This window comes from Corvus kubaryi, unplaced genomic scaffold (genome assembly GCF_017639235.1).
Source record: "Corvus kubaryi isolate FWS band 111438036 unplaced genomic scaffold, C.kubaryi_AGA036_p1.0 134, whole genome shotgun sequence".
Taxonomy (NCBI): Eukaryota; Metazoa; Chordata; class Aves; order Passeriformes; family Corvidae; genus Corvus; species Corvus kubaryi.
In genome coordinates, this window is record NW_024580668.1 from 8,475,745 (window position 1) to 8,495,249 (window position 19,505).

Genomic DNA, 19,505 nt, shown 5'->3' on the forward strand with positions numbered 1-19,505 from the left:
CATCTTGTAAAAAAAACCTCCTCTGTCCTCTGGGAACACCCTTTCCCCTTCACTTATTCCCAGTAAAACCTTGTGTTGGCTTTATTCATCCTTCCAGCCAAGGGGGACTGGACCTCTTTCTCTCTCTCTCTCCAGGACCCATCAGTGTAGCTTCTGGTCTGGATCTTTCGATACAAGTTGCCTTCTGATAAGCAATACTGACTGCAGCACTTCCAAGCCCTTCTTGCCTGGGGGTTCAGAGGCCAAGCTCAAGACCTGCATTCAAACCAACTTACTTTCTCACCACAGACTGCCATTAGGGTACCACAATGTTCCATAACACTGATACAACACTTCACCTGGATCTACGGTTAACGGAGCAGTTTTGAAATCTTCCATAGCATCTACTCTGATAGTTTTCAGTGGGCAAGGATGAGCAAATGCTCTAAAAAAAGGGACTTAACATTGCATATATAGAAAATGTTTATAGAGAAGATTCTGCTTTCTAGGTAGGGCTTGACTATTAGCAATTTCGGCATCATTTTTTTTCTGCCCTTGCAAGATTTATTAAAAGAAAAATTTTAGTGGGAAGGGGGGTGGGGCTGATCCTTCAAACCTTTACACATGATCCTCCACATCAGTAGGAGCCTTGTTGTATTTTAAAATATTAAAAGCAAACTAATTTTGTAGTATTGTGATTCCAGCATGGTGTCTCATTGAGATAGTCCTGTAGAATTGGGAAGCATAGTAATCTAGAGAGCTGTGTTCATTTCTTGACACTTTTGCTACTGTCTGGTGTTAGATCTCTTGGCTTGAAATGTCATCTAAGGGAGTAACTTGGGGAACAGATTTGAAGAGGGGGAAAAGAATGTGCTGTTTCACTTAAGTGTTTTGATGAAGTTGGTTAAACTCTGGCTCATTCGGTTAATGTTTGTATGCACTGTTATGGCAGCACAAGCTTTGTATTTCTGGGTAAGTAGGGAATATGAGACCTAAAACCTGCCAGGGAATATTCCAGTTAAACAGATATGGAATTGCTTTTATATAGATGTTCTACCTGAAACATCATGCTGTATACATTGATGATGTTCATAATCTGAATTTTGTTTCATTAACAAGGAAGTAACCTGTGAATTCATTAAGATGCAAATTTTTAACACAAAGGAAACATCCAACATAAATTTCATATAATAATAATAATGTAACAACTAGGTGGAATTTATGTAAAAGCTGAGGCTTCTAGAGGTTGCCAGTGCTGTCTCTGCAGATAGCAGCAGGTGTGACAAGCAACCAGCCTTTAAAACTGATCCAGGTACTGCAGACCACCACCTATATTCCAACTACTCAACCCACAATTGTAAGTACAACATCATAATTTAAAGTCTGCAGCAATGCTGTTCCTGGCATTAAAATTGCTCAGTATCTCTGGGGGGTTGTCTCCGTCTGGTGTTGTATCAAGAGATGAATTCACTGGTATAGTCTCAACTTGCAATGCAAAATGCTTTATTTTGCTGTGCAACATTCCACCCTTTCACTCTATTCACGATTGCAAGGATTCAGAAATCTTTAAGTGCAAAGGCACTGAGGACAGGCAGAGGCCATTTCACATTATTGGTCCGTTTCATGTATATACTTGACCACAACATCAATGTAAATATATAGAATTCATTTAAAATATCTTTTAAATATCGTTTTGTCTATGTATCCTAAAGAGATTTAGAGATTTAATTATTTCTGAGCTATGCTTGATATTCCTGTGACATCTCAGTACCTGTAAAAAAGGATATGCATTTGTCAGCAGTGTCTCTCCCATGCAGTCTTGCACATTAGCATTATGAAACAAGAAATCGCATTGGAATCAGACCTGGGTTTTTTCCATCAAAGGCTTAACCAAGGGCAACCGAATTCCCTAGTGTCAGTCACAGTAGATGGGACAAAAGTGAGTTGGATTTTTGTTTTTATACACCATATTAGCCCGTTATTTCAGCTGGTTGTGCTCTGCAGTGCTCATGTCAGAGTCAGCTCCTGAGCTGATGCTGCCCTGGTCATGGCACATGCTCTGCCTCTGTGGTGGGTTCAGCAGGCAAACCCATGTGTGGGTGACTTCATTTCTGACTTAATTTATAACAGTGTGTAGTATTTTATCTGACTTAACAGTGTACCTAACCCACCCTGTGACTGTGAGGCCTGATGTGCTGTAGAAGTTCCTCTGTCTCTCTTTCCCTGTGCACACCCCCGGCTGCAGGACACACCTGTGTGTGTTGGTGGATATGTGCTCATGCACAAACAGTGCTTCACAGCCATCAGATTCCACACAAACACAGCTCTTACTGGGGATTGAGACTTCCCACATTCCTCACAGCATTTCAGTTCCACTTGGTCTCAGCTGAGACCACTGTGCACCATTGCAGCATTGGCCCTGAGTTGCTTGGACTGAACTACCATTAACAGTAAGGTTTTGTATGTGTTTTAAAATCCAATAGCAGACATCTAAGACAGCAGGCTTCTTTTGTGAATAGCTGCGAGGTTGTAAGATCCTACGGTGGTTTTGTGTAATATTCAGAAAAATGGCAGTTACCCTCATCAGTTTTCTGTAACACAAAGTGTATTGAGTTATGTAGAGCAGAACTGGAAGGTGTGAAAGGTTTCCAACTTTATTTGTGCATGTTTATAACTTTGTACACATTTGCATTAGTCTTGCACAGCTACAGACACCTCTGTATTCTAATGACTGCACGTGCAATTTAAATAATTTTAAACCTTAGTGCATGTTTAATATGTATGCAAAATGTACATATGTGTAAAACTGGCAGAGGTGGAAAATTTACCTCTCAGGGAATGATCTTAACACATTTAAGGAGTCTCGCACATTCCATATTCCGTTCGCGCTAAGAACTGAAACTTAATTATTTCCATGTGTGTAAGTGCGTATATTTAAAAGCAACTGCGGCAACCTTAATTTCCCCATCTCTAGTACTGACAGTGACTTACATAATGGCTTCTTTAGAATTCAGTTTGCACTTTGTGTCCAACTAGGAATTTCTTCCTCTGAACAACTTCCATTGTACTTTCTGGGTACCGTTTCCATTGAACCTTGTAGACACATCTGAAATCATTACAAAATGGCAGTAATCTGGAATTTATTTAGCAAATTGGTCCCATGTTTGTTTTTTATTCTTTCTGCAGTTAAAATAATGTAAAAATATGAACCCATCATCTTTGCATTCTGGGGAATGGAATGAGTAGGCTTCTGGAAGGCACAGACTCAGTCACAAAGGAGCTGTAATCCATCTCAGCAGGGATACTCACAGTCTTTCTGGAATATCATTGAGACACTCATGTGGTTTCTTGAATCAGTGTGGGAAAACATTGGGCTTCAGTGAACTTGTATTTGTTCTTCCATGTTCTCTCTGGAATGTCACACTACCATTGGGGGATGATCTGGGCATCCCTTTCAGGTTCCTCAAAATCTCACTCCCTGTTTCTTCCACAAGATGTTGTGAACTGAAATAGATGCGTTTGATCACCACTTGTGCATCACTGGAATTGTATCGGAACACACTTTGCAGTTTGTATGGTAGAGACATTTCTAGACTTTCTCACGTTTTTGGAGGAAGGTTAAAATACAGACTTTAGGTTCAATAAATCCTCTTACAGATCTCCAGAGTGATGTGACCTTGACCAGATTGTTTAACATTCTTGTGCCTTTGTCTCTGCATCTGTAGAATCAATTACCACCTATAGAGATGTCCTGAAACTCCATTTGTTGAGATGTATAAATCATGATCTGTATGATGGAAGTGAAAAGTTTATTCTATATTAATATTTTTACAGGGTGTGTAAGACAATTCCCAGTAATGCTGATGTTTTTGCTATTAATTTGCGCAGAAGTTAAATTAAGTACTTTCTTTTGTTCAAATGGATGTTCTTTGTTCTCTTCTGTATAGACTGAATGCATGGGGGAGAGTTCCTTTTGGGGAAAAAGATTTAAGTAATGTGTAACAAGAATATACTTATAAACAAGGGTATTTTTGTACTCCAGTTTGATTTGTCAGAACTTTTTCAAATGACAAAGGATTTTCTTAGCCCTTTTTCTTCTTCCCATGTGTTAGTTTGCAGAAAATACATAACTGGATGTAACTCTGAAACCCTCACCCTCCAAGCACAGACAATGTGTGCACCCCTATAGCACCTCCTGTCCCTGTAATTCTATAGCAGTGATGAGAACACAGAAACTCTTGGCTATAGGGAAGTAATGCACTACTCTCTCCCCTGGAATGAGGTAATACTGCGGTAATAAAGGTATTAGTTCTTGCACAAAATTGGAACTTGTTCTGGATTTCCCCTGGAAAATAAATCTCTGTTTCTGTGGTCATGTTTATGTGACCTTTAACATAACAATCTGTTTCTCTTGGTTTTAATCCACAGACCATTCCTGTAGTGGTAAGTCCTTCTGCTGGGACAGTGGCAATGAGAACTGGAGTTCAGTATGTTCAGACCACAATGCCAGTCCAAGTACGAAGAGTCTAACTGCTAACAAGAAGTTCATACAGTTGTTGGAAAAATAAATCTAATAGAAATGTGACAAATAAACACAGTTCTTTGGATTAACCTCAGAGGTTCAGACTTTAGCTTTGTGTATGTGTACAAAGCATTAATTACACTACATTAATGTAAAGCATTAGTGCTGGCTTAGAAAAGCTGAGGACAGGTAAGATCCATATTAAATCTATGCTTCTTTTGTAAATAATGTACAATTTGTGGATGTCATTAGAGTACCATCTCCTTTTTTATATTTGTATTGACTTTAACTTATAAAGAGTGTTTGAAGTTGGAAAAGGAAGGTTTAAAACAGCCTTATCACAACCTAATGCTGAAAAATGGTCTTGGGAAACTGCATCAAATAATCTGAGAATCTGAACAACTTTTTCCGTTTGGAGTGAAAAAAATTTCTGCACTTTGAATCTCTTGTGGAATTTCTCTGAACAACCAAGTGATGAAGGATATCTTTTTTCAGTTAACTCTATTAGGCAAATTATGTGGACCTGAAATCCATAAAAATTTACACTGTTTTTCACAATGACCAGGCTGACAACAATATTCATGTTGCTTACAGGTTAAAATTAATTTAAAATTTCATTCAGTCTAAGATCAGAGAATTTGGAAAGTGTAACAGCAGTTGGTTGTAGCAGGATTTCTGATACTGATATCAAAGATTAAGGACAGTAAAGTTTGTTCCTATGCTTTACAGTTTTCTTATTTTTTAAAAATCCTCCCAGAGGACTTTGGAAAAGAACTAGGTGTGGAGAAAAACATGGACTGGGAAACATGGGCAAAGGACTCTTGATGCTGGGCCAGAGCATGTATTATTTATATGATGGAATTTATGTTTTTATGTAAGCATGAAGCAGTACAGTATGAGAGGAAGTACCCCCTGGAGATGCTGTCTGTTACACTGAGACTGTAGTCCCATTTTGTATGTTGTGTAAAACGAAAGCATTGAACAAAGCAAAGGTGATGTATGTATATGAGAAAATTAATTGTATGATATCATTCCAGTACATTCTGTTGTACATTTTAGTCATGTTGATTTCTCTCATTGTTTATATAAGAATGCGGTTTGTACAGCCTCCAGCTAGTACCCTGATTAGAGGGAAAAAAGTATTAGAAGAAAAAAAAAAGTGAGAACAGAATATTCATTAATTGCAGTTGTGTCAAAACTAGCCTAGCTGGCCTTATTTGTGAAGCATAATTGCTTTTAGCATATGGAAGTATTTTTTCACATTTTCTTTGTATAAAATTTGTATTAAACTTAAATATCTTTTTTGACAATTGTGTTTCTTTGTGACTAAGACAGGTGACACACACGATATGCTTTGGGTTTCTCCAATTTTTCAAGAAACGTCACCATTTTTTTATTAAACTGTTTTAGAAAAATGTTCTGTGTTCCTGGATTTCCAGTTTTGGTTCAATCTGGAGGAATGTTCATTTCTGCACAATCTCCAGATCACAGGTAATTTCACTTACATTGGCATCTTCTGTCTCAGAAGTGCGGGACCTTTGGATCCAAGTGTGTCCAGTTTGATGTGTAACATTTATTCATTGGTTGGATTGGGGTTGGACTGATACACATCAGCCTAACACCATGTTGGGTGTATTTGTGGGTTAGAAATGGGGCCTCTCATGGTGAGTGCAGTTGTAGCCTCTCAAGAGGGCATGAATTGGGCAAGACTTCCGTGTGTGTGTCTTAATTTTAAGTTAGAAGAAACAGGAAGCTTGTGAAATGTCTCATAGTAAAATCTGTGAATATTGTCTGAAGTTCATGCTCCTGCATTTACCTTGTTATGTGCATTTGTAAAGCAACCACAGTTCATGTTCCCAGTGCTACTGTTTACAGAAAAGCACAAAACTGGAAAGCTTGAAATGTTGTTTTGGCCTTCCCCATGGAATCTGGATGCTGAAATGAGGCCTTGTGTTAGAGGAAAGAGATGTACAAGATGCACACTGCTTTCTGACACCTTTTCCAGCCTGTGGAGGTTTTTTCCTACAGAAGAGTTGTTTTCTTTCCTCCTCCAAAATAACAAGTGACCAAATCCTAGAAAAGTATGTAGAAAATGTAGAAATGCATAAAACCACAGGTGAAGGAGCTGAGCCAAGACCTGTACGTGTGTCTGTGCATGTTCCCAGACCTTTTTAATGTTCCTAGGTACAAAATTGCTGTAGATCCCCTCTTCTATCCATGATAAATTCCCTGGAACAGTAAATCTTGAACAGTAAACAGTAATTCTGAATCCTCTTGCTGCACTGAGAGCCATGGTGCCTGGAAGGAAGTGCTGACACCTGAGAGACGTGTTCCTGACCCTGGTGTGTCCTGCCCAAAGCTCTGCTAAAGCAGAATGTCAGCAACAAAACCAAGAGCTTTCAAACCTTTAAATATATTCAGAAAGCAAAATCTTCCAAGAAACTTTAAGGAAAAAAACCCAATCAGTGCTCAGACAATTGACTCAATTAAGTCAGGTGTTAAATTTGGAATTTCAAGGCAGATCAATTAGCTGATTGAAGGGGTATTAAAAGCTGAAGTTGTGCTTCTCTAGGAATCTACAATCCCTGGCATTTATTCCTCTTTCAAAAGTTTATTTACCAGAGAGCTTATCTTGCAAGCATTAATCAATTCTCCACTGACTTTGTCACAAATAGGAAATTATACCACAAGTGAAGGAAATCATTCTTACAGCTGGGAAACCTTGAGGAAAAAATTCTGCTCAGCAAGCCCTGAGAACAGCACTGCCTCTGCTAGAAAAGTGACATTTTGGATGGAGTTGTGCTAAGCACAGAGAGCAGCTCTTTGCAAATGCCCCCGTAGCATCTGCTGGAAGGCTGGGTTTGGTCATGCTGATGTGTCACAGCTGCTGTGGGGCTGCTGCCTTGGATTAATTTAGGATCAGATTTTCTGCTTTAGCTCTGCAGAAAATCCCCTCTCAGATCTAGCACTGTTTTCTCTAAATGTTTTTAAAGGTTAGGAATATCCTTCAGGTTTGTGGAGCACTTGTGTAACCCTTTGAGCGGTGAGGGCTGTAGCACTTGCTGCATCTCTAACACCTCCTTCCAGAGGGGCTTTGATCCTTCTGACCTTACCTGGTGCCACAGCAAGGAACAATCAGCCATTTTCAAAGTAAGAGATTCCTCCAGGCCCAGAGAATTTAAATATTCTGACAGCAAGATTACCAGGCCAGCCTTGAAATGGGGAGCACACACTGCACATCCTACCTCTAGATTCAAGAGTGGCGGGAGAGAAGGCAGGTAATCCAGTCCCCCAAAATGTAAACATGTTTTTATTTAATGCCTTTCACTCATCACAAGGTACTTTTTCCCAATCCTCAGCCCCAAGATGGCAGCATAAGGCACCGTGTAGACACATGCACAGTCCATGTACCATCTTGGTAAGGTTCAAAAACACAGCTACAGTTCTTACCAGCAGTACCATGTGTCCTTACTACTCATGTACACAAGATGATTGTCCCCAGAGTTTGTTCTGGAGAAATGAACTATTAATTTAGAACAGTAAGACTTTCCCCACCCTCCCCACCCCCAAAAAGCCAGATGAAAAACACAGGTACAGAGCTTAATACCAGAGTAATGAGATTAGTTCATAAATTAAAAAAATACAAAAAAAAAACAAAAAAAAAAAAAAAATCAAAACCCAGAACAAAACAAAGAATCAACAGTTTCACTCCTATTTTCAGAAGGTCCCATGTGATAGGATGGATTGTGCAGACTCCTTGCTGTGTCCTCTTCCCCTTTCAAAACCAAGAACGCTGACAGGGAGGCCCAGATTTGTAGCATTTGCCTTGTTGATGGCAAAAAGGCCATTAGAGCTCCGTGCCTCCACCTTAGCCAGCAACTGCAGCATCCCAGTGACTATCAGGAGGACTTTCCTCTGTCCAAAGGAAGGAGGACTTGAGACAATATTCTTTGGCTGCAAGTTCTTAAAGGCTTCCACTGAAAGGGTTCTCCTTCAAAAAAAAGAAAAACTGCAGTTGCTGTGGGATTTTTTTTACTAAGAAAATGTTGAGGAGTAGGTGGAACCGATGTAAGAGTCTGAGTGAAGCCCTCCCAGTGCTAAGATGTTGGGGTCTGCTACAAGTATTCAAGTTCCAGGGCGTGCCGAAGAGCTTCCAGGTCAGCGTGACAAGAGATTCTCCAGAAGGGCATGTTGTGCTAGAGTGAAACCAAAAGAGTGGAATTTTTTTTCTGTTTTTGTAGAATACTGATATCAAAACAACTTCGTTTGTACCCTCAGGAACTGAGTTTTGTACTTGGCTGTCACAGTGCCAGAGGCAAGGAGGCTCATCTTAGGGGAGGGAGGAAGAGACAAAGTGGGAAGTGTCTCTGTTGATCTGTCTCTCCTACGCAGACAGGAAGACACATCTTCCACAATTTAGGAGTATCCTGCTTCACAGGTGATGGAGGATGTGGGCTGGATACTAAACTTTGTTCCTGTTTTTTTTCCCCCCATGAATTGAATAGGAATGTTTCTAAAACTGCAGTATTACTAGAAACAGTTTTAGGCAAACATCAGTAGTGAAAGCTGTTATCAGTGATTCACAGACAAGTGAATTAAATCCATCTATTGTAAAAGGAAGTTATTAAAATTTATAAAAATGTAATTAAAGGGATAAAATGCCACACAATCAAAATGCTTTCTAACAATTCACCTTCCCAATTAACTGGAACTGTAGGTCATACTGCATTTTCTACAAATGTAGGAACTGGTATCATTGCTCAGATCAATTTTTGTTTAACAGAACACTCTTGCCTCAGAGAAAGGTGCAATGAGGTTATAAAAGTCTGTCCCCAAAAAACTGTCCTCCCATTTATGGGAGGTTATCTTAAATTATTCTACTGCCTTCCTGTTTTTGAATTTGTATTTGCTGTGATAAATCTGAAGCCATGTACACACATGTCCAAGTTTTAACCAGCCTGCTCCACTTGAAATCTGAGCATCTGGACAAAATCTGGAAGGTCAATTACCTGTGACCTATTCTATCTTCTTTATATACTACCCTGATCATTCTCCTAGAAGTTGTGAATACACTGTAGAAAAACAAGACTTGTATCTGAAAGAGGACAAAGCATCAACTTTTTAACTGCTGTGAAACAAGTGCAGTTCAATTTCATCAGGGACCTGGGATGTTACCTGTAATCAGGGTGCCCTGAAAGCATCCCTGAACAGCACCGTTCCTTAGCAATAGCTGTGATCCCCATGGTTACTTGCACAGAGAGCACCTCAAAATAATTAGAACATGCTCTTAGATGTTAAATACAACTTTTCTTGGTGTGTTCTGGTGAGCCTGGGGTTTGTGCTGGATTTGTTTCTTTTCCAAGACTGTTAAAGCAGTTAAATCAAAGACACAGTTCTTTTCTGCACTGTGATTTTGTAACGTTTGGGACTGTGATTTTCTTTGCCTTCTCCCAAAATGCCAGTCTCTGCACAGTCAGTGGTGTATATGTAGTAATAAATGTACAGAAAGCCTAAACTGACAGCACTTAGTCCCTTCCAGCACGGGCATAACACATCTAAGAGTCTTTTATCACTGCAGGAATTCACCTGTAACCACGCTGCTTGTGCATAAACAGCTTCAACAAAGCTTCAGAGAACATACACTTCCTAGGCAGATTCTGATGAAGGGAGATGTTCCTTTTCCAGTTGTACCTACCTGTGTACAAAAAATTCCAGTGGTTCCAGAGTGTCTATTTACACTCCTCTAACCTTTAAATACAACTAAAGTTTCTCTCTGGTATATTGCCTGTTGCCTACCAGTAAACAAATGTTTCCTTTGAGCTGTTTATCAGTGTGTGTAGAGACGGCAAACAAACCCAGACAGCTGAAGTGACTGAAATCCACCGTTCTGCAATTTCACTTTACGGGGAAAAGTTATTTCCTTCTCCCTCCCCCAGTTTCTATTAAACCCCTTCCATTAAATTATCTGTTTTTCTTTCTTAAACCAGAAGAAAACTTGGCCTCCCAGCCACTCCTGTTGTTCAGCAGTTACAGATTTATCACTTATCAGACAGGTGAAGAAAAATGACCCACAAAACTGGAGATGTTATCAGTGCTGTCAGCAAAACAGCAAAAGGCTCTCTGCCTGTCCCCTCCCTTTTTTGTTTTCTCTGTATAAAGCTCAGGTGTGTAGAAGGTTTGATTAATGATTGTCATCAATCAAAGGAGGCGACAGCCCAGCAAAGAATGTGCTCTACTAATGGCTGAGCTGCTTAGGCCAGGAGACATGAGCAGGAGGCTCTTGAAATCCCAGCAGAGGAGACTGCTGAACCTCCCCACCTCACCATGCAGGCTGAGAGCCCCTGAAGCCTTTGATGCAGTCCTGTTCACTGACCCACTGCCTTTGAAGTGTGGCACTGAGCTGCCACAAACAGCAGGCTATTGTCACTTCAGCCCCAGTCATGCATTTTGGACTCTTCCTGACAGCTCCTTAACCCTTCATGAGCTACAAAACCCTCTGCAGTTTTAGGTAGTTTTCCAAGGTGGGTGCAGATATTGTTGCTTCCACTGGCCAGGAAAATTACACTATAAAAAAAATAGGGTTTCTGCTGCTTTGAAGATAACCTGAGATACAAATTCTGGGGATAAAATACATGCCCCCCACTTATTTGCTGGGATCCCTTTGTTGCTGGGCTTGTGCAACCAAAGAGCTCAAATTTGCTTGGAAAGTCTTTGCAGGATCTTCAGCCAGAATAAGGTACCAGGTCCTCCAGCACAAGGTTCACCTGTATAGCTGAGCTCCTGTGACACACACTTTGTACATCACCTGAGCTACACCAGTTGTTGGTGTATCTGTTAAAAATTAACAAGTTTCCTGAAGATGGAGCTCATTCAGCCAGTTCCTGCATCTCAACTCATGTGCAATGCTCCTGGAGCAAACGCAGCTCTATCACATTTCTCCAGTCACATTAGGAGCACAAGACCCAGGATGCACAAAGACATCTTGCAAATAATGTTTGCCATTAACAAATTGAATTCCTGGCCCTGTAAAGCCAAATAAATGGAAGCTCCAGGCAATTTTCTGTTCTAAAGTTTAGGAAATGAAAACTTTGGCTGTTCCAATTCTCATTATTCCTGATCACACTGCTTTTGCAGTTTCTGTTCTTTGTATTCAGTACAACTTTCTAATTTCATTTTGCTTGTGAAATTAATCACATTGATCCGTAAGTCATTGAGAAAGGCAGCGACTCTGTACAAGCCCTTTAGGTATTTGCTATAATGAAGTTACACTCCATGATCTCAACGAGTCATAAATATAAACACACGTATGGATATAGGCATATTCTAGTAAGTAATCCAAAATTAACCCCAACAATTTAGAATTTACAAAAGCAGCACATGTAGATCAGAAATTCACTCTGCCTGCTCATCTGAGATCACACGCTGGAATTTCCCTTTTTGTGTTTTTATAGCATCTTTATTAAGCAAGAATGATTCCTGGAACATGTGACACTGCAACTACCTGAAATATTGTACCAGCTGCCAAAGTGGGGGGGGGATTTAGAGCATAGAATTTCAGACAAGGTGATTGCTGAATATTTTGCATATTAAGAAATGAGACCAATTGTAAACTGCTTCAAGTGGAGGGAGCTTCATTAAATGTTTAAATAATGAAAGGGTCATTGCAATCAAAACTTGGAAGAATCCAGCATGGCATCCACAAACTGTACCTTTTTTGCTCCCTGTTCCTCTTCAACACCATCTCCTATTACAATGTACACGGCTTTCCTTCCAAACCTCTGCATTATTCTTTCAAAACAGCTCTCTTTCCCTAAGCAACACAAGAGAAGATACATTTTGTTATCTGGACACACACCACAGGCAGAGCTAATATTCAGGTACAGGACCTGGAGTTATAACCTAATTGAATTGGATGCAACATTCTTTGCTTTCTTTTCAAACTGGAACCAAACTGGATCTTCTTCTGAGGCGGATCCTCTCCATCTCATGACAGTTACTAGCACTTGTTTTGTCAGCCAAGGACTTCCAAGTGCTGCTGTGAGCTTTGTGACTGTGATGCCCTGCTAAGACACCAGCTGGCAGACTGATGTGGCACTCATGGCATTCAGTTTCCAGAGCCCTCTTCTGTTCATTCTGGTTGCAGTAAAAACATGAAAAGGCAATCCTCAGAGGTTCAAACACACCAGAAAGAACAGAATACAAAAAAGCCCCAAGCCAACCCTATCAGTACTTATTACTCACAAACCTTCACAAAGCTCATTCAGCACACTTGACCCCCTCTGCAAGAATAAGAGGATCCAAACACTGTTTCTGTAACAGGTCCAACCAGCCCTTCCTTCCAGCTGGGTGCAGCTGGACATCCCATGTGCAGTCAGTGCACCACAGGGTGGATATAGATCTCTATATCTGGCTCACTCCCCCATGGAGACACTTGACAAGTGTTTTTTAAATTTTTTTCCCTGCAGTCTGTACTAGGTTAAGTGTGGGAGTCAGGATGTGAATTAGACATCTCTAAGTACAGAGCTAAAAATAAAGCTCACTCATTGCTTGTTACAATCAGGTTGGATGGCTGTGCCTGACTTAGGGACAAAACTTCAGCCTGTCTTAGGTGAGACTTCAGTCAGTTTGCTCTTACCTGTTTTTGTTGCACTGTAAATGTTTTCAATGGGGAAGACAGTGCCCAGTCCATAGAGAAGCACTTTAGCCAGAGCTGGTATAAGCTGAGTTGTGGTGACCAACACATTCACACAGTTGGGCCTAGAAAACAGAAGTTATTAGAAATCTGAACTGAAAGATGGCAAGAAGCAAACCTTTCCTGCCACTGGAAGTTCCCGAGCCAATGGGGGATTTTTCAGCCAGAGGAAGATAATGTGAGTACCAGAGATGCCTTTTGATCAGCTCAGTAGAATGAAAAAAAACCAAACCAAACCAGCAGCAGTGATGTAGCCTTACTGCAAGCTTGCCAGGATCTATTTGGTGGGAATTTAAACACAATGGATTAATGTCCATACTGGGTTCTGTGAGTGAACGTGTTCAGGGACAGAAGGGCTCTTTCCTCCCCCTCCTCTTTTGTAAACCTGCTCACATGCAAATGGTGCCATGGATGAGGAAGCCAAGGAAAGGCAAGGAAAGGACCGTTGTGCTTTTGCTCAGTTCATCATCCCAAGCTCACCCCAACCCTTGATAATTCAGCCTGGCAAACATGTGCAGACTGGCCTCTCACAGGCTTGGCCAGCAAAGTCCTGTAAAAGTGTCTTGATTTGTTTAGAGGGGGAACACAAGGGAAGCAAAGGAGCTCCTGGATCAAACCCACAGGCAATTCTTTGAGCTGTTCTTACCGGGAATGTATCAAATTCAGCGCCTTCAGAGCATGTGTGAGCCAGAGATCAGTCAGCGCTTCCAGTTCTGCTCTCAACTGCAGCCAGGTTTCTCTCTTAGGAGCTCCTATTAAGCCTGCAAGCAGGGAAAGTGTCCTTGCAGAAGCACAGAAAGGGAACTGCGTGGCTTTTGTAGGCACAATACCAAAGGGCACCTGCCTGTATTCTGAACTCTCACACTGCCCCTCTCTTGGTGGCCCTGGTGCCGCTGCCTCCCTTTGTCACTGCCAATGTCACTCCAAGGCTCTGCCCTGAGGTCCGTGAAGCCCAACAGCAGCACAATCCTCTGCTGCTGCAGCTCAGCTTCCTTCCCCTCTGGTGGAATGGTTCAGAGTCAAGCACACACTGTGGGAACTCCTTGGAACACCTTTCTTGGAGTGAGCATAAAGCTGGCATGGGAAGTGAGCAAGAGGATCGAAGAGCAGTGTGAAGTGGGCAATGGCCTGGGCAGAGAGACATCTGAGGCCAGGATGGTTTTGTTTCCCCTGAAAAGCCGTGCCCCATTTCCAGAGCATGCCAGGTAGACTTGTCCTCCAACCAATAAATAAGTTGTGGTGATACTTTTGAGTTTTGCTTCTTTCTTTTTTGAGTCAGAGGGCAACCTGCACTCATGTACTGAAAAGGAAGCTGAGAGTCTCTTGGAAGAACCGTCTGCAACTAGGGGAGATGAAGGAACCCAGGGAACCCTGATATCTGGTGGTATTGTTTTGGGGGAGTTAAAAACAAGTAGTTATAATACAAGAAAGCCTTCAGACAGAGATCAGACATGTGTAGAAAAAAAGGAGCATATCCAGTTTTGAACTGTTTGCTTGCCTGCTAAACATTCTGGAAAATTGGAGAAGGTTGCTTTCCTGCCAAATAAATCACAAAATTAAGCCCCACACTTGGACTTGAGTCTTTTTCAAACCACTAAACCAGGTATTTCAGTGACTGCTGCAAATCCTGTACAGAACCACATTTCAGGGTGACTGCGGAGGAACTTGCTCAGCTCACTGTGAAGCACCCATATCATGAGGCTCCCTACAGCTCCTCCAGAGATGTCCCTAAAGGGTCTCCAGTTTTGGGAAGATGAAAGGCCTGCTGGTTGCCTGGCCACTGGCACTTACCCCCCACATTGTTTTTGTAGGTGTTGTACATCTCTTTCACCCGGCGGTAGCGGAACGCCAATTTCCTCATCCAGTCAACTCCCCCGTGAACCCCTGAGCCCAGACACAGGTTTGCACTGGCAGTGGAACTGTGGAAGCCATCCGCAGAGAAGTTATACGTGCTGGGAGAGGGAGGAGGGAAGGGGAGAGGTCAGTGTAATTACAGCCTGCACAGTGCCAGCAGGGAGGGGAAACGACTGAAAAGAAATGTGGAGACAAGTGGCAGCAGAGACACACAGAGGACACGCTGTATGGAACTGAAGTTCATCTTTAGCACAATTACCAGCACGGATCTAAAAAATGTTCTGTTCCTGCATCAATTTCTCACAATAATCATCCATAAAACCACAAATTGCAAAGCTCTATGTGAGTTCTGCACATTTCATTCTTGTCCCTTTACTGTGGCTCTGCAGGCAACACTTTGGGAAAAGCAGATGGAATTTTACAGAAGTAGTTTCTATGAACGTGATGACCCAACTTACACAGGTAATGGTAATGTTTGGTGCATTTTGGGTACAAGTTTCAACAAGGATCTGGCATGGCAAAGTCCAACTCCTCACTACAGATTGGACAGGGGGAAACCTTTCAGTCTGGTTTTGAAGCATTTTGGTGACAACTGTGACAACTGTCTGGTCAAATCATATCAGAAACTGGTATGGTCTGACTGGAGTTCAAGCTAATTTAGATGTACTTCCCAGACTGGTTCAAAGCTCAGCATAGCCAGGGCCTGACAGAAGGCACAGGCACAATAGCATGAGAAAGTGAATTGTACTTGTGTGTACTTGATAAATGCAGACAGCATGGAGCCAGGAGGGGAGAGAGTGCAGGTTTGAGAAGCACTGACCAGCCTCCTGCTATTTCCAAATGGCTGGGGACTGCCTGTCCTGCAACTTCCAGCTTGGGAGATCTCATACCTTAGATCTTGGCCATTGTCATCTGATGATACATCATCTATGTGGATCTGGTCACAGTCCTGAGAAGCAGATGAAAAAAAATACAGTGGTGAGTAGATGTTGTGGAAAAAAAAAAATTGAAATCATATAATGCACAATTATATTAAGTGTAATATTAAGGAGACAAAATCTTACATATTGCTAGTATTGTAGTCTAGCCAGTTAATTGTTAGCAACAAGTATCATATAACACTGGCACAAAATATGAACAGAGAGTGTGTGTGTGAGATCCGCTGTTATCTAAGGGCACAACAGCTCTTGAATAACACACTAAGTGGAACTCCTTCCTATGCAGACAGGAGGGAGAGAGATGCTTGTGTTTTAGCCAGGAAAGCTGTGTTTTTTCTACTCTGTATGCATGATAAGGCAGAGACTTGGCAGCCTTTCCCCCTGTGAGAATACTGCTTTGGACAGGAGGTGTATGCCCAGATAATTACAGGGGGAGAAGATCTGTCCCAAGGAGATTTCCAGAGACGCCTGTCCTGCCGGTGTTTTCCCAGTTTGTTCTGAGAGGGCTGAGCTTCCTTTGATGTGCAGGGAAGCTGGGCTGAAGCACAGAAGGCAACACTCTTTCACTGCCCCAGCCACAGACTGAGCTGAGGAATAATGTGTGTCAGTAATGAGGAAATCTGTGCACAGGAAATTTAACCAGAATATATACTTGGAGCTCAGCCTGCATGAAGTATGTGCTCCAGATCCTATCTTCCAAAATTCTTCATTGTTCGAATGGTGGAGGCCCTGCCTCAAAAATGTGAGAAATGTTATTCCTTTGGTTTCTTTCCCAGTCTCAGCATTAAGATTAGAAAGAGAAAAATCGGGAAGCTTCCCCCACCACCTTAACTCTCCTTTCTCCATGAGGCTTACAGGTGAGAACAGAATAGAAAGCCTGCAAGCTGATGAACACTATCTTTTGTTTTGGTTGATTTTGCAACAGAGTTTAAAAGCTGCGACACTTGGTACCACAGGCCTCTGAAGTCAGAACAACTGCAGCTAACCAAGGTGCAGTAATTCTTCACCACTTCGGTGTTCTGTAAACCACAGAATTTGCTTTACCTTCCTTTCACAATTATGAGTTTGATGAATTAAACTAGCCCCTTTCAAAAAATTAAAAAAAATTCCCCGAACAAGTAACCAAACTTGTTGTCAACGGCAGAACATGACAGATAGCTCTTGTCCATATTAATGAGATTTTCTGCAGCATTTAGGTAATTCTCAAAAAGACACACAATTGCGTCTTGTTCTCGTCTCATCAGCCCTCTTATCAACCTGTCACTGGAGTGTAGATTGCTGTACATAACTGGAGCCAAGCAGCAGAACAGCAGATCTCTGCTGGCGTCTCTCTCTCTCCTCCAACCCCAGCATTTTGTAAGCCCCCCTCCCAGTAGCTGTTGTGAACCACGCTGGGGTAATACAGATACAGCCCACTCCACTTCAGCTGTATGATGCGGGGCATGAAGTCAGGGGAAAGGCATTTGTGGAGGGATCTGTTTTTCTCATTTGTGAATGGATTGTTCTGTACCCTGAAGTGTGACAACAGTGGCTATCACATTTCTAACTTAATAAAATACCCTGACACTGGGTGAGACGCTACCTCATAGCGCCGGCTGCGCCTCTCGTGTTACGGGGGAACTCGGGGAGCTGGCTGCAGCCACAGCGTGCACCACGTTTTACCACTCGGTTACAAGACTAATTTTTCATTCTTACAGAATTTCCTTGAAGTCTCAGTGAGTGGGGAATCAAAGCAGGATATCTCGGCTGCTGAAAAGGAGGAGGCTGTTCGAATGGCAGGAAGGCTGTGATGGGGACACGGCCCAGGTTTCACATCTGCTGATGTTTAAGCTGCTACTCTGGGATCTCAGGGTGGATGATGTGTGGCACACACAGCCTATACTTCAGTCCAATGTGTACGACCTCAGCCAGCCCTTGCAGCTCTGGGCACTGATCTGGTTTTACTCTTGGGTATCTCTGGGTGCTACACAACCTGCCTCCAGGTGGGACCAGCCACATTTAAAGGCACCTGAGCTGTTTTAAACGGCACTTCTGGCTTGGAGAAAGCCTCTGCTGCCTCCTTGTGAAATACAGGGCTCCCGAGGAGCTCCATCTGTTACCCCTCACATTCCCTCTGAGTACTCTCAAGGTATGTCTCAAGCAGGTATGAAAACAACTTACAAATGCACACATAATCTACTTGTGGATCAGGACTGTGCTAGAGATTTTTAAACATCTCAGGGATTCACTGATCAATGGAGCTTGCATCCCTCATTAGGTGGGGGTTAACAGCTCCTCCAGGGATGTCTCTGAAAGGCAGCCACTTGTAAACACACTAATCCCCTTGTTTGTTAATTCCTCATCCCCTTGTCAGTCCTCCTGTCCTTAATAACTGTTTTCCAGAGAGCCAGACAATAATATCTCCAGAGGGGCTGGGGGTGGAAGGTGCTACTCCTTAGCCAGCATTGTACTGTGAACAAAAGGCATCTGGGAAAAAAATCACAACCGGAAAGCCCAGAGTTTGTATTTTAACTTCACTGTGATTTGTAACCTTGAGTAAGTTCTTTTCTCCCCGATTTCCCTAAAAAAGGGAGCAGAGAGGGAGAATGCCTCCTGTCAGGTGAATATTTGCTGATAGGCTCTGCAGCATGATCAGAGCCCTCTGTGCACACCACCTTGCATGGCTCACACTTGTGGACTGCAGGGATTTCACCTACTTGTAAGAGTTAACTTGCTGACAGAGAATCCCTCTCTGTAAAAAGACTACAATTTTTTATTAGGAGTCTAAGACTTCTCCAGACACCCACCTGCCCTGGGGACCAGTGATCAGCCTCCTTGCATACAACTACCCTGAGGTTTGGGGTGAATCAGCTGGAACTCGGCCTGTCCACTGGACTGCAGCACTAAGGGAGGATGGGTTGAAGCAGGATGGATGTGAACAGATCCATCTGAATGGATCTTTTGGTTCACCTCTGCACACATCCATGATTTCTACTCCTGAGCATAGCCAAAATGCATTCAGCTAATGCATCCAGGAAACAATTACCTGAATCCCTTCTGGGTAGATCCTAGGAAAAGATAAAGCCCTGGCTAACCAGAGTTTCAGAATATTTTTTTTTTTGGACAGAAAAAAAAGGAGCGTTCCAGTTCAGAAATGTTTTGCAGTGTTTAGCATCATCTGGTAAGAGAACTCTTGCTTTGGTTTCAAATGGGCAACTCTCCCACTGCTGTCTCAGCTACAGCCTCTCAAACTCTGCCCCAGCACAAAAGATGGTCAGAAATGGTTTCTGCCCTGCGCAGTTTTAGCTCATTTTGTCTTGTACAGGCCAGCATAGCACCACATGATGGTGCTAATGTATATGGTAATGCTTGTGGGCCTACAACTGAATCTGTTTCTGTGCTGTGTTTTACAAATTCTTTTGTCCATTTTTAAGGATGTCATTCACTGCATTTTTTTAAGCCGAATACTCAGTGATGTACGATACTTAAATCCCACTCTGTGAATACACAAAGGTGACTTTTATTTACCATTCTAAATGAA

General features: G+C 42.2%; 2 protein-coding genes across 10 annotated transcripts in view; one reads left to right on the forward strand and one right to left on the reverse strand.

Moving 5' to 3' along the window:
• Positions 1-5,811, forward strand: part of ZMYND8 (zinc finger MYND-type containing 8) — a 49,823-nt gene extending 44,012 nt beyond the window's left edge. For 5 of the 7 annotated variants that reach the window (XM_042049342.1, XM_042049374.1, XM_042049350.1 and 2 more), the window contains exon 21: positions 4,408-5,811. In XM_042049342.1, coding sequence (XP_041905276.1) covers positions 4,408-4,509 — 102 coding nt within the window. In that variant the 3' untranslated portion in view covers positions 4,510-5,811. Of the gene's footprint in view, positions 1-135 lie in introns of all 7 variants that reach the window. The other 2 variants (XM_042049390.1, XM_042049380.1) reach the window with 2 other exon arrangements.
• Positions 5,812-7,795: 1,984 nt separating this feature from the next.
• The window catches only part of EYA2 (EYA transcriptional coactivator and phosphatase 2), an 84,976-nt gene continuing 73,266 nt past the window's right edge, over positions 7,796-19,505 (reverse strand). For 2 of the 3 annotated variants that reach the window (XM_042049401.1, XM_042049412.1), the window contains 6 exons: positions 15,938-15,996; positions 14,985-15,145; positions 13,840-13,954; positions 13,137-13,258; positions 12,211-12,311; positions 7,796-8,697 (listed from right to left, as the gene is read on the reverse strand). In XM_042049401.1, the coding sequence (XP_041905335.1) occupies positions 8,617-8,697; positions 12,211-12,311; positions 13,137-13,258; positions 13,840-13,954; positions 14,985-15,145; positions 15,938-15,996 (639 nt within the window). In that variant the 3' untranslated portion in view covers positions 7,796-8,616. The remainder of the gene's footprint in view (positions 8,698-12,210; positions 12,312-13,136; positions 13,259-13,839; positions 13,955-14,984; positions 15,146-15,937; positions 15,997-19,505) is intronic. The other variant, XM_042049420.1, reaches the window with a different exon arrangement.